Below are 16,563 nucleotides of genomic sequence, written 5' to 3' on the forward strand. Positions count from 1 at the left end.
AAAGTGACAAACGAAAACATAGAGGAAAATGGAAAGAAGTAGTGGTAAATAAACGATAAATGATCAGATTTCATTTATTCTCTCTCTCTTAGAAGAATTGTTCTGTTTTATACAAAAGTAATTTTTATAACATAATTTGTATTGTCTTTATGTGTGATTGATAAAGATAACTGTAGTAGATATACGTTATAGGAAAACACAAGTATTATATATATAATGAAAGACTAAAATTGTCATATGAAACTGATACACAGATGATGATATAATAATAAATAATCCATTCTATATGTTTGATACTACATGTGACAATAACACAACAACTCCATCAATAAATGAATCTACTACTTCGAATTTTTCGACTTTTCTGGAACTACTACTACTTCTTCAGATCGTGATTGTTTTTGATTTTCCGAATATATCAATGATTTTTGACCGTTTTCTGATTTTGGTGGTGAACTAGACTCTTCAGTGATTTCTGTCAAGTTACTAGTACGTACAGGACGTGAATGTGAAATAGTAGTACGATTAACGCTAGGAGAAATTAATGTTGGAGGTTGGGGATTCGGAAGAGCAATTGGATTGGGTGCATTGCTATTTGGAGATAATGCACTACGATCAATCGATTTTGATGTTGACGTTCTATGTAATAATGATTTCGACGAATCAGAATATTCTTTATTTACATCAAGTAAACCTTGTAAACCGGTAGCTGCTGTTGATGATGATGATGGACATTTCGATCGTATATGTGTTGATTCACCGTGTTGTGTTTTTGTTTTTGTTAATTTATTGTTGATTGTGACACCTTTTGGATCAAATGATGATACAGATGAAGGGAGAACAGTAGTAGTGAACGGCAATAAAGCAGACACTAATGAAGTTAAGGAAAATGAGGTAAGATATGATGATGAGGCAGATTCGTCACTTTTTGCATGGTCAAACGGTTGATTAAACTGGATAAATTTATTATTACTATCTTTATCATTGTACGATGAGGATGAGGATCCTGCTACTAAATGATCTAACGATCGTGTTCTCAGTCCATTATTCAGGAAACATGTTGATGAACTGAATCCAAATCGGCTGAAAAACATAAGAACAATGACAAAAAAAGAAACCTAAGTTGTACATATTAGTAACAAATATAGTAAAACAATATACTTCCCCCCCCCAGAAAACCTACCTAAAATTAGATTAATAATCGGACCATGATTTGAGATTTTAAGGTGTAAATGTTTTATTCTCAAGAAACAATAGTTCTAACTGATAACTGATATCAGTTAATCAAGGAGTTCTACAAGAAATAAATCACTAATTGGCTGTTTTATATTCTTATGTTGAGTCTACTGGAAAATATCCGTTTTTAAATGAGGAAGAAACGAATGTTTTCACGTAATTTGTTAGTCCTGATTTAAAGTGCAATCGTGTCGACAGTAACCATAGACAAGAATATCAAAAATAGTTCATTAAGAAAAAAACCAAACAAATAAATGACTGCACTTCATCCACAACGATTCGCTAACAAAAAAAGACTTCCAGTATTCTTAACCAAGTAGATATTTTGTACATAATTACCCTAGATTATATTCTATTTTTAAACAGGTTTATAAGTTATATGAGGAAGATGTACATCTAAAGAAACACCAGTGTCAAATTATATTTAAAGTAGCAACATTAAAACTGAATATTCATAGGTATTATGAATACAACACTTAGCAAACCAAACGAAAAATTACGTAAAATCATTACAAAATTAACATATATACGATTTACACCACAGATAAAATCACCGAAGGAATAAATAAATTAAAAGTATTAAACTATCTAGTTATTAAATCGTTAATATTATTCAATTCAAATGCATTTATTCCACTGATTATTTTCAGACGTCAGAGTAAAATTAAGCTGACATTTGTAATATGACCACAGTAAATAAAATTGGAAACAATTTGGGTTCATTGGCGGTGTATCAGTTAACTCTTTTGATTAAATAAACCAACATGGTTGTCACAACATATTTTGTTTCTTAGTGGTTTATTTACCGAATGTGTTTCGGTTACAGTAAATAATGTAGTTTGAAAAAAAGTGCTCAGTCGCACAACATAAATTCATTTAGTCAGTGAACACAGCCCCAATCTGTGTGAGATAACATGTTTAATCATTATGCAAACCTAACGAACTAAGTCCAGATAGGTATACTCTTATTTTATTGTGATAAGCTTTACAAAAGGACTGGCGATACCAACCAGCTCCCCAAATGAAAGCAGGAGTAGGGCAAACCAAGCATATAAACCAATGAGCTGCATCTCAACTACTAAATTGTAAGCTCTTGAGAATTGGAGTCTAGTCAAGTTTTAAGAAATCCTTAATGCTAGAAACAGAAGGCAAGAAAAGAGATTTGAGCAGAATGGTATGAATTTATCTCAATCCACCGAATTTTCTTCAACTTATTATAAACTGTAATATTTATGAGTCAAAATTACAAAGTGAATCGCAATACAAACACAAATGAACTTGATCGAAAGTTATCTTCAACAAACATCAGTATGGTAGATTTAAGAGTCTAAATGAATTGATTATAACTATATCCGTTGAAGAACATTCAGAAGCATTGATAGATCGAAAGGATAGAAATAAGTGGTTGCATAATGAGTAAACGTTAAAAGTAAATAAAAATTAAATAAACAAAGCTCAATTAGTTAAAAACGAGATCAAATGAACTAGATGAGAGTTGAAAAAACGATATGATGATGTAGTAAATAAAGACGAGAGAGTTAAGAAGAATTTCATGATGTAAAAAGTTTAAATCGGTAACATTTGTAATTTCGATTTCCAAATATCATAAACTGTAAACAGTTGAAAAGAACCCAAAGAAATCAACTGAATAAATCTTATTCTACTCAAATGCTTTTTTTCGCTCTTTCTAAAAGATAATAAAAGAAACTATGGATATATCTTCAAATTGATGACATGGGAAAATAATCATATATAACATTCAAGACCATAGTAATCAAGACTATTTTCACCAGAATTGCTATTTACTTCTTAAAATAAAATGTTACAATTTCCTCGTTAATGATATTAGTGTATTATTTTTTGATGAACTATAATTACTATTATCCCAATACATAATCTCTTTTAGTTCAATTATATGGTAAACACTGACTAATAATGGACTAGATGTACGAACTACTACTAAAAACGTTTTATTATTATTAAAGTAAAACTACCTGAAATACGGTACAATAATCTTTTATTCAGAAATTTATTGAACAGCATAATTTATTTGAGTGATTTTATGGAGGGGGATTAGTTAGTTCGCAATTTGAAGAGAGCTATAGCAGGTGAAGAGCGGTTGAATAGTCGGTACTTCTTTTGTTTTATATCGCACTTATTATAAAATAGGAAGACTTTGGATTCATAATCTTGAATATGATATTATGGGTGTCCACTTTACTGAATAGTTTGGAAATAGAGTGTGAAACATTTGTTCAGAATTCTTTTATTCTGAGTAATTCTCCAGCGGATGTCGCAACTCATAAATGATAAATATCTTTATTTAATCTTGTTTTTTTCACTATTCTTTCAATTAGTGTGATGTATCTCATTTTAATTCACTATTTCTTATGTCAGTCAGTCGGACGCAAGGTAGAACTTGCTACATATGTACATCAGTTCAGTTTGCCACACCCCATGAGCACAGTGAGATTGAATTGTTCTCTCTTGGTTTGGCCGTTCCTAACTTTCATTCTAACCTCCTATATCAGCCATCATCGCGCGTCTTGTGTCACTCTATCTAGTTATCTGTTCGATGAATAATTAAAATATTAAACCAATAATAATAATAACTCATTAATTAATAAGTCCAATAATTGCATTATAGGTATATTATATAATATTCTACTTATTAAATAACCATATATCACAATGTCGTATTAAGAAAAGTTCATTGATCATATGATTACATTAACAAATACTTATCTAAGTTTTAAAATGTCATAACTTTAAATAAGCTTACTGAAACAGTTGAATGCAGAACAACTAGACGTGTAACCAATAACAAGAAAAAATAATAAGACTTAATAGAAGCAGTAATTCAATGCACTACTACTCCACATAAACACATAGACTGACTTTTTTCCCTATAAAAACATTTTAAAAAATAATAATAAACGATGGTACACCTAACTTTCTATAATTTTAAATATAAGAAAAAAAGTAATACACAACCAGTAGTCCAATACTATTATATTAATATATATCTACTGAGTTAAAATAAAACACCTAATTGTATGTCATCAACTATGATAATTAGAACTCTCCGAATTAATGTACTGACTAGGAATTCCCAAAATAGTGCAATATAAAGCGGGTAGAACTAGATAAGCACAAATTAAAGTATTGTATTTGGAATTCGTAATAAGCAGGGAATCAAGTACCAAGGAATCATTAGTTCGTACAAATACAACATAAACACAACAGTTAAATGAACAAACTAAGTACAAAACACTATAATGGAATTCAAACAAATAAAAATAATATACTGAATCCTACAGCAAACGAACAAATTTAAATGGGAGAGGTATTAATTCTATGTGATGTGCTCTTTTTAAAACAATAAATTAAATGCATCAATTATTATTATTGTTTAACGGTAGAAATAAATGAAAAAACCTACTACGAGATTTTTATTGGTTGATAAATACAGCTAGTTTTGAAAAAACAATTAAAGGAAAGAATAAACAACTAAGTGAATATCTACTATTTAGTTGGATATATATATATATAAAACAGCGTTTAAAATAAGAAGGTCCAAGGATTGTTATTTAAATATTTCACATTAGGTGACTCGAGGTAGTCGCCAGGAAAGCCTTTTTGAAATAGATTTTATGATAGTTGGTACTCTTCAATTCCTTCAAGGTTACAGGTACGGTTTATTGATGAATGTAAACTAGGAGATAACCTGAATCCATGATTTCCCGGCGATTAAATAACACTAAATCATTTAAACCACTAGACCCATTTTCGATTTGATCAATAGAATTCGATCAGCACTAGGAAGAGTTAGACAAACACGACATTGATCACTATTGTGATCAGTCATTAGTATGCATTTCAGAGTTATGATTACGCGATAAATAGTAGAGCAAACTCAGTCAGGAATCTTAAATATACAAATAAGCATACAGAAAATAGACTTAATTGTTTTACACGTGTTTAGATCTAGTTAAAACCTAGTGAAATATTGTAAAGGGTTTGTGACAAATCAGATAATACATGAATTATGAACAAGATATCGATCTATTTCTTGAGTGTCTAGCACACATAAAACGCATGAGATATCATCAGGAACAGAGGATACTTATTAAGATATCAATCGTATTGAACAGCAATTCCTAATAAGTTTATTCATTGTTATGCAGTAACATTGGATCGACATTGTTAAAGTTGTCGTAGAATCCACGATCAGAAAATGAAACAATTAATTTGAGTAGTTCAAACCTACAAGATTATGCAGTATACACTGAGACATAACATAATTATGCATACGATTGTTTTAATCTTATCAAACCGAAGTAGACCGATAGACGTATAATTCTGTCAGCTTATGATTCACAGTTGATTGTATGACTCATCAAATGGTAAACAGAAACTTTTAAAAGAGTAGATTAATGTTCCATAAAGTAATTTGAAACAGTTCTAATATGTCTATTAATAACAGCTAGTATAGTGTACAAAAGATCTCAAGCAGAATGATGCAACACCAAATAACAACAAACTTAATACTAATTTCAGCATTTCTTTAAGGTTGCATGAAAAAAAAGATTACATAGTATATCAAATACTAAGAACATAAAGAAGCGTACAACTATATCTCATTGATATCTCATCGATATGAATATGATTTATAGTTAACCGAAAATTGATTTCTATTGCATTCCAGTTCAAAGAAAAGATTTAACAACGATCGATAATGGAGATGTAGGAGGAATCTTCATGTCCCAAGAGCATACACTTATTTCAAGTACTTCTATACTTTTGTAGATCATAACAAAACCTCGAATATACAATAAGCGTCTGTACAATAATAACTACTACTACTATCAATTACAAACAAAAATTTCCTAAATTGTAGCACATTCCTTTCTATTTTCCTTAGTTTAATCTTCGCAATCCTCTTTTGACAGAAATTCCAACTCTGATTGGTGTTACTACTATTTATATCTGTCAATATAAGTAGCATCCACCACATAATCATCAGGTAAGTTAGATAATTCAATAATATCAATGCACACCATATAACACTACATTCTCTAATCAGTAATTTTTGGATACGTTAATGTATACATAAATTTGATTGAATAGAACACACTGTGATTTATTTGTTCTACGGATATACCAATCAAGCAAGTTAATTAACTTACTTTAGATTAGTACACTTCTCTAACGATTCTTGAACTAATCTCATATTTGGTTGACCTGTTTTGTATATGCATAAAAGAAAAAAAACACAATAATGTTGAATAGATCAGAAAATCAAAAACATATAGATAAAAACAATTAACCACATCAGCTGTGTTCTTCATTTCAATATTCAAGACCATTAGAAAAAAAACAAATGACAACTCTTAGAAATTATTATATGTCAATGAAGAATCATCTACTTGCAGAGAATGTTTTCAAATCATGTGAGCTCATAAGCACACATAAAAATGACTAGATTTGTAACTGGCATTGAGCTATAACAAATTATAATTGTATTTCTAATAAAAGCATACAAGTGGTCTCATGAAAGATTTTGCTTGAAAATGTGAAATTTGCAATGTACTTCGTCAAACTGCTTACTTGGATAATACAAAGTAAGATTCATTTTTATTCTAGTCTATAAATAAGTCGTTATTGGTGGGAAGCAATGTTTGTTCATAGACAGTGCTTTATTTATTTATTTGAACACATAAATATTGGTACAAATATATATGCGCCACACAAATCTCGTTTGATTTGTGTGAGGGCTGTGATACTGCCCAGGTGCCCAAACCGAAGCAAGTGGTTCTCTTAGGAGGCCACATCCGGAGCCTTTGACCCAAAGATTCGATCCATAAGGCAGTGGAGTATCGTAAGGAGATGCAGTCCCATGGTAGCCGGTCACCAACGATTGATTCATAAGCCATTTGTTCCTTCAGGATACTGGAGCCCATGTACATCATTGGTTTGGAATCAGGGTTTTCCAACTCCCATGGGTGGACTCACCGCGTCCATCAACCCGGTCAAAGCGTTGAACAATCGCTTTTCGTCCTCTCACTTTCGTAAACAACAACCCCCGCCACGAGAAGGCAGTGAGTAGGACTCCCCTGACAGAGGCTGTATACGCGTGGTCGTGTGAGAGCATTTTTCGAGAGAGGGCGGGACCTGCCCACTCTCAGCTGTACCAGGGCATTTGTGGGCAAGTGCCCACATCACGAGGCCTCGCCGAGATATTTTACAATAATAATTATTATTTATTATAAAGTAGAGGGAGAATTACCGTGTGGTAAATCCGAAGGCGAATGAGCAGTCAAACTACTGCATTTAAGTGGAACTTGAGAACTGTTTGAAATACAAGGTGATGATCCGACTGAAACAGGACGTTGTCGAGAGTCGGTAGCGCTAGCCATCGTCAAACAGTTCGTGTTGGTTGAATCTGATACTCCAGCACGACTTTGAACTCCAGGTAGTGGAGCATCAAAAAGTGCTCGGGTAAAACTAGGAGTAGCTAAATGCTGCCAATGTTGAAGAACATTAGAACCATCTAACGGTTTAATCAACTTCAAACGTTGAGGCAGTCTAAATAATAATAATGATAAAAGCAAGAATAATATACATTCCATGCAATGGTAAATACTTTAAATATTGTTGTTATAAATGACGATTGAATGCAGATAAATGTATATAACCTAACAAACAGATTTGTGTACCGAACTTCTAGGTGAACTTATGATGCTGTGGCTACTTATATAAACCATTTGCCCAAACCGAAGTATGCGCCGTGGGGATAGAACTTCAGGTTTATTACTGAAGAGTTATACGTCTTTACTTCTAAACCAGTTTTCGATTAATGTAAAAAAAAGTAACCCAAAATTAGTGGGGAAACATTTTGTAATTGGGGAAATTTTATTATTCTGTATTCTTTAGTGTTGTTAACAAGAATTTGAATTTAAACTAATGTAACTACTACCATTATGACATCTATTAAGCTGCCCCAAATAATAGAAATGGTAAACACCATGTTACTAAAAACTAATCTATATAATTTCCGAATGACAACTGTAGAGTATAAGAAAATGCTAGTGTTATGTCCTAGCGAAGACATAAGTATGGGTAACTCCCAGGACCTATTGTTAGACGATTATTCTACATATATTCTTATTGTATAACTATTCAGTAACTAGATTATGTATATCTATATTCATCTTATTGTAAGCTTCATTTTGACCTATTGATTATTATTATTATTATACGATTTACTGTTCCTAAATTATACTCAGTTTATTGATTACTGTCTCCCACATTCACAGCCACATTTGGCTTGATTTTGTACAAATATTATTTTCTACTTTATGGTGTGATGTGGTCTATCTGTCTGGTATATAAACCGAGTATGCTTGAAATAAACGATTCGCATAGATTCACATAACAGAAGCTGTAATTGGTGTTCTGGACTCAAGTGGAAGGGCTAGGCGGATAAAGGACCAATAGGGACGCTAGATTACTCATACTGATCGAACGTCATTGATTGTCACAGTGTTAAGGTCGGGAAATTCGTAATTCCATTGGTGGATAATTCACATGACAGAAGACGGACATAAAAACCGATAGCGAATTAGGATACGTCCTTTGTTTATTTTGTAAAGTCATAACAAATTGGCGACGACCTTGATCAAGTCATAACACCTAGGAAATTAAAACAGTTCATCAACCGTCCCTACCCCCAGTTATATATATATATATATATATATATATATATATATACAGACGGAAAATAACTTGAGAGTCCAGTTTCCTGTAATACCAATAAATAATTATTTAATTGTTTCAATTAACATTGAGAAAGATGGTAATTAATCAAATTTCATTCAATAGAGTATAATGTTTAACACAATTGACTTTAGAAACTTACTTGCAATATGCTTTACTAGTGCAGACCACATTCGGGTCACATGAAAGTAGACTATCATCAAAGCTGTTTTGAAAATTCAGTCCACTATCAGGAATCAAATAATATCCTTTCTCAGATGAATCAGAAGTTACGTCACAACCTAACCAACTATGTCGTTTTTCAGACTCTAGTAAATAATTCGGATTTGTAGATTGATGAAAGCGATAATTTACTGCATCAGATTTACTAAAAGATAGATATATAGAGAGAGCGAGAAATATATGTATACCTAGCAAAGATACAAAGTAAATACATAAAGTGGCTGATGAATTGGCAACACCTCATACGTAATACAATACAATACGTAATATTCTTAGCAAGATGTTATATGTTATTGTAGGGAAAGTGGATATGGTTTGGCTGTATTTTTATTGGTTTACATATACAGCTCCTACTATTAAGAAATTTCACTCAAAACCGTGCAATTTGGTACTAATGACCACCTAAAATATAACTCAGCAGAAATAATATTATCAAAAGCTACTATTATCACTATAATTAAGGACGTTAGAAAAATTGGGGACGAACTACACCGATCAGAAATACTGAATTACCACCAAAAAAATAGCAAACGTCAATTTGGATGAGACTTTCTAAACAAAATAATTAAAAAGAGAACGATGATCTTGATTATTTACTGTGACTAAGACAATGTGAAGTAAAATACTGAGATGATTGAGGTCGTGATATAATAACCGATGAGGCTATACATGTATTTATTCATCTACACGATGTATCATACACAAGATAACAAATATGACAACCAATAAATTCACTAAATAATTCTGTGATCAGTTATCGATTGATATGGGACAGAAATTCTGGGTCAACAAATAAATATCTAGCTTTCTCAATGATAATTATTCACTGATACAAACGGAAGACAGAAAGTATTTCCCCGCTAGACCACTTTTATCTTACTTAAACAAAAACAACGCCGAAAAATAATCCCCAAATAGAAAGTAGCTAGTCGGATTTAGACGCCACGTTACACTTAATCAAGCATATATTACTATAACGAAAAATGAAAAAAAATGGATTCAAAGAACTGTCAACAGTCGTAACAAAAAATGAAGACAGTACCCAGGTAAAGATGAAAATTTAAACGCAACTATGATACAATTTTACCAACATTGGTTAATTTTGACATAATTACATTTATTAAATAGAAAACGCATTAAATTTAAGTACTGGTACAAGGGTTTTGCGGAGATTGTTAAATCTCCGAACTGATCTTAGTTAGACCACCATTAGAAACCAGGAAACACTAGAGAGTTGTTCATTCTGTCGCGAATCGATTACAGTTAAATATACACACCACTGGATCCCATTTGTGGTCTGGATGTGATACATTCAATTACGAAACCTAAGGTTCTGAGTCCGATCTCTGGCGGGATCGTGGATGTGTGGGGTTGAGGAGTCCTACTCTGGGATGAAACAGTTATTCAGTGCTTCCTGGTTTTAAACAGTTGTCTAGTATTAATTCATAATGTAAACTATGAAAATGGAACTACGTTTGATCCATAAACAGAGTTGTTATATACCATATGAAGTAATGTTATATATATATATATATATATATATATATATACCTTCTTTCAGCATGAGCCAAGTGAATAGGGCTGACAAAATCTGGAATAAATGGTCTAGTTGAATACGGACTTCCAGAATTAGACGTTTGTTCACTTTTAACGAATCTTTGCTTGTGAGGATTATCTGACGGTTCTGGGGAAAAAAAATAATAATTTAACATAAAATGTGTACGAATGTAGTCAGGTCAAAATATTTAACCTAGTTCACATATTTAAACAAATGCATTTCAGAAAATGATGGAGTAATTTCTGATACAATCAACAAAGAAACATTCAACTACACGTTTATCTAGGACTAAAAAATCTGAGTAATGAAGATTTGACGTAAAACAGTTCAGCCACTATGTTAGTTAGGAGGATTTAGTGAGTAACATGATGTCTCCAGATTATATGAAAGGTCAAATGAAAACATGGATTAGACACGACGAACCATTGATTTTTCAGCTGATCAAAGTGTATCGTACATATGCACACCATATTGATCATTTTGAATACGTATAGATAAGCAGGAGCTGTAAGCATTATTGTTTAGCAAATGAAGTTTACGTGATCTTGGTTTAGTTGGATTGGGCAAACATTGCAGAAGTATACGTTAGTAGATAAGCTAAAGCACTTATCACATTATACATAATTTGCATGTGAATACAATACTTCATCATTTTAGATCATTTGTCTAGCGGAGTCGGTTTAATTCTCAAGAATCAAGTACATAGAAAATATAATCTCAAAGAAAATTATATAAAACGGGAATTATTTACGAATATTATTCAGAATACAAATTACATTTTAAGTTACGAGAAAGTAAATCCAAACATATTAACCATTTTTTTCTATTTCTTAAAAACAAACTTTTAATCCTACAACTTCATAGAAGAGTATATTTGAAAAATCAATTACGTCCCGACCAATCAGTTCTTATGATAAATGTGGAAATTTATAAAATTATACGTTCAAAATGGAACAAACGATGAAGTAATTGTATTTATTCATTAGGTTTACTGACCGATAGTTTTTGTTGTTCTTCACCACATATATAGTATACAGTAGCCTACATATTTTTTAAATTTGATTATTTCGCAATTAAAAAATGTACTTATTTACAATGCATAATACAGTAATGTTATTACATTACAGAAGAAAGGAAAGTTCAGGAAAAACATATGGATAAAGTAAACACACGTAGACCAAAAGTACTAACAAGAACTAAACGAAACGTCCTGGACATCTAACAACAGCTTGTATTGGGACAAAACCATAAACACCTTGATAACATGCCCATATCACATGTAATTATCATAAAAGCAAAAACGAATACAAAGATGATAAAGTGATCAGATAGTTTTTTTTAAAAGAAAAGAAATTACCTGATCCACTAACAAAGCCACTGCTGGAAACAGTATCTTCCAGACCTGATTCAATTAATGTAATATTATGGCTACTGTTATCGTCATTATTAAAATTAATTGTGGTAGTAGCAGTGGGAGTAGTAGTCGGATCATTACTGAGTGTATGCGTATGACGAACTTGATCCATTGCTCGAAATAAATGCTTCCTAAAGTGGAGTGAGAAAAGTGAATTTGACTACACAATAAATAGATAACGTAAATAAGAAAAAAAGAACTTTAAATTACCTACAATGTCTTCAAAGACTATCCATAACTAGAACGTAGTGTAGAGAAACATGTGCATGAAGTATTCGCAACCCGAACAGAACTGAATTACAGTTTAAAAACACAAAATTCAGCGCAATAACTAGAAATATTTGTTACTAATTGATTGAAGCAGATTTACTGCATGAAAAATCAAATGAACACCAGAACTATAATAGATTTCACAGTAATTAGTGTATTACAACAAATAGACTACAGTAAATCTTCGAGTTAAATAACTTGGCATTACTATGAACCAGAATAGTTTTCAAATCTTTAAAGGCAAATGACGAGAATTTATAGACCATAATTTCCATTAGTTATACCTGTAAAACGCGTAACAAAGAGCATGGTATATCTCTCAACTACGGTTATACAGCGTTGCTGGGTCGAAAACCTTTGTAGAGCATCGTGATTAATTCAAACAACGGGTGTTTTAGTCTTAAAATCATTGCATAATTCATTAGTTCATTTGAACAATAGATCAAGAAAGACTGTTAAATTATATAATCGGATAACAGTTGGAAGCTACAATAATAATTTGTTAGAGTTTGATAATAATAATAATAATAATAATAAGCAACATACATATTATCTTTCGCATGTTCTTTCATTTTTGCATGTACCAAATCTGCAGCTAATGAAGTTTCCAAGTGATCCGAACTTGGATTTTGTGTAGTCAACATGTCCAGAGAAGATGTACTGCCATCACTGACTAGCTGATGAGCGGATAATGACGAATGATGACAGTGATACAAATGATCCTGATCTGACTGTGGTGTTAAAGCGGCTCCATTTAAATAGGAAGGTGGCAGTGAGGGTAGTATTGCAGTGTTCACTACAGAACTACTGGATATAAGTGAATTAGGACGATAATAACCACGACGAGAACGTTTACGTAAGCCCCGAATTTCCAACTAAAACAAGAAAAGTAAACGTTCAATGCTAGATAGGGAAAATTGTATTGTAAAGATAAATATTTTGAATTTACAGGTATGATTCACCCATGAGCAATTGAATTTAATTGTCTTTAATTATATTTGAATTGTACATTATCACTAGCTCACATGTTCAAACTCTTTGGCATAAACAACAGTTCATCCCTAGTTCAATCACTAAGGTTAATTTAATTGTCTAGTTCACAAGTTTGTATACAATAACACAAAGAATGAACTAATACACTCATGATCCAAAAAAGGGATCAATGAAACTGGGATGATGAAATACGCCGAAAAAATATGAGTCCGTGAAAGCTACACAGATGTGTTTATACTTTAAAATTATATGCGTCTGCATAATATCACAGAAGATTTTAAGGTATTAATTCGTGTATCTTGACGAAAATATCCAAAAACAAATTATAACCAAATTAAAGTAGTAAACGTTATACAGTTTAGTGTACGTTTCGTATAAGCTAATGCTTACCACCAGATAAATTTGTTTGAAACTTCAAACTGGTCTAAACACAGTGACTCAACACCGCAATTAAAACTTTCTTACTAGCTCTTTGATGTGTAGAACATAAAGGCGAAACCAGAAGCAGAGACTATCGGTCGTTCTTCAGTTATGTTTTTGCCTACACAAGTGATAATAAGCCCCTAAATATCACTAATGTATTTGTAGAGAGATCGATAAACGACGAAAACTCACATGTTCTTACACCTCTAATCAAAAGATCAAAAAGCCAGATGAGTGGTTACAAATACTTCAATTATTTAGACTCATGACTCACGTAATCATATAATTGAAATATACGATTACAACGCATTACATATAACAAATCTCAGCAAGCATGGAACTAGGATATTTCGATATGACGCTGAGTAACATACCTATAGTTTCATTAGACTATAATTTAAGAGCATTAAAAGATAATAAAACAATCAATGTGTCTGAGGTGACTTACAAATAAGATTTCGAACAAAGAAATCAGTGAAACCAAACGTCTAACAAATACCAAAAAAAGGACAAACTAATTCATCAAGGAATAGCTTTTTTAGCCCGCTGATCTGACTCCGATTTGGATGAGCGCATGAACATGGTATAGACATAAATCTTTCATTTAATTCCGTAAATTACCCAGGCTACCCCGTTTGTGTGACAGCGGTATTAAGAAGCCAAATAAAGGTTGTGTTGGAGGAATTTGTTTAAAGAGTTCGTTTATTCAGACAGACAATGAGAACAGGAAAAGAAGAAGGGAAGCGGAGGTGGCGAGTGAGCCAACTCCTTTTGATCACGACTGAATCGACATTTATAGTCAGACAAAAATAAGTTACAGACATGTAATGAGTGGGTAAGCCATGTACACACATACGTTCATATAAAAACAGTCAGGGTTATTAAGAGAATAATGACTAAAATAAGGTCAAAATATCGCTCAAAAAGAATGAGTAAATAGGTCTGTACAGAAGCTAGAATAACCCAAGTGGGCTTGATATAGTACCAGACACTGCAAGCTATCCAATTTTAATGAGTTTTTATAACTTTCTCTTCCTTGCTAACATCTATTTTCTTATCAATACTCTAAATTTATGTCCATGAATCAAGATTAGTTTTAACATTGGTAAACATACCAATAATAGTATTGACAACTGAATAATTAACACTAGGTTATCATTCAACAACAGCATGGTATGTAAAAATATATTTAAAAAAATCTCGAAAGTATGCTTTTTACGTTAAGCAACGTTTTACATGTGGAATAATAGTATCATGTATAAATTTTGGCAGAATTTAATTAGAACAAATATGGTAAGACGAAATTTTTCCTTAAAAAAGTCCTATTTGTACTTCCAATTTGTATTTCTTTCACCAGTGTTTCACTGAAGTGTACTTTTTCAAGTATCAAAATTCACTTACTTAAATAGATATATCACTAATTACTGTGAGGAAATTAGACAACTAACTGGGCAACAACAATAGGTAACACTGACTTAAACTACGCGTCCTACTATCTAAACCAATCAGAGGTAAGAAGGGAAATAAATTCATTGGACAGAAAGTTCGGATCAATATTCAGTGATACGATGGACTTGATGAAAATCGAATTCTGATCTGTACAAGAATGAAAGGTAGTATGTATGATTCGGATCTCCAGAAATATACAGAGATAAACAAGCCTCCGTGCACTAAATTACATTGGACAAATACTTCTCAAAATAGAAAAGCTTTATAAGGTTTTAATGTATAGAAAAACTGAATATTAAATCGAGAAATTCACAATACGCTTCCATGATGCTGAGAAAACTAAAATTAACTACTCGAACATTTCGAAACATATTCATGGGAAAAGATTCAGAAAAATCCTACCATTTGTTCTTATGATAATATCGTTTTATGAAGAAACCGCTTACAACCGTATAACCAAATCCAAATATGAAAACCTTTTGTGTAAAACTTACGCCTTCATAATAGTACACTTATTCGAAAATAATAACACTATTAAATAATTGAATGATTTGAGTATTATTAAACGGACCTAAGAGTTAACGGATCTTCATAGAAGAGATTATAAAGGTTCAAAATGGAATCCAAGATTCTTTGAAAGTCATAAGGCTGATGCCCCTTCTGATAGCCAGATGAAAAATAAATATAGATACACAGATATTCCAAACAGTGTGAGAGGCTGGGAGGTTCATTTAAATAGCAGTGGAAATGAGAAAACAAAACCTGGCTATGCTTTCAATGAGTGCAGCCCATTGAACATAATCTGAACAGAAAAAACTAACTTTAGGAGAAATGTTGCTGAATTTTTTCATGGAGCAAATGCCCTATATACACAAGGAGTTATATTGATGCTCTCCAGGGGTACGGAAATGCCCCCAGAATAATCAAAATACTCTCCGAAACAAAGGAATAGGTTACAATGAATGTCATCCACTGTTATGCATCCACCAACGAAAGCGGTGAAGATGGTGAATGTCAGCTTCATGGGGGTCTACAGTACATCTTTAGAAAATCCCCAGAGTAAAACCTGACCATCATGATGGAAAACCTGAACACTACGGTCAGAATAGACAACACCAGAGTGTGAAGACATCATGGACTGAGAGAAAGGAAGGAGAATGATGAGAGGTTGACAGATCTGTATGCTTTCAATAACATGTTCATAGATGGGAGAATTTTC

The 16,563-nt window shown here is 32.1% G+C and overlaps 1 protein-coding gene across 1 annotated transcript in view; it reads right to left on the reverse strand.

The window, feature by feature from the left end:
* Positions 1-341: 341 nt before the first annotated feature.
* Positions 342-16,563, reverse strand: part of Smp_127380 (huntington associated protein-1 domain,putative) — a gene marked incomplete at both ends in the record, with an annotated part of 50,591 nt that continues 34,369 nt past the window's right edge. The window contains 7 exons of the mRNA XM_018792029.1: positions 342-1,082; positions 4,682-4,708; positions 6,425-6,479; positions 7,525-7,823; positions 9,157-9,424; positions 12,152-12,340; positions 13,026-13,354. Of these exons, the coding sequence (XP_018644931.1) occupies positions 342-1,082; positions 4,682-4,708; positions 6,425-6,479; positions 7,525-7,823; positions 9,157-9,424; positions 12,152-12,340; positions 13,026-13,354 (1,908 nt within the window). The remainder of the gene's footprint in view (positions 1,083-4,681; positions 4,709-6,424; positions 6,480-7,524; positions 7,824-9,156; positions 9,425-12,151; positions 12,341-13,025; positions 13,355-16,563) is intronic.

This window comes from Schistosoma mansoni, assembly GCF_000237925.1.
Source record: "Schistosoma mansoni, WGS project CABG00000000 data, chromosome 1 unplaced supercontig 0010, strain Puerto Rico, whole genome shotgun sequence".
Lineage (NCBI taxonomy): Eukaryota > Metazoa > Platyhelminthes > Trematoda > Strigeidida > Schistosomatidae > Schistosoma > Schistosoma mansoni.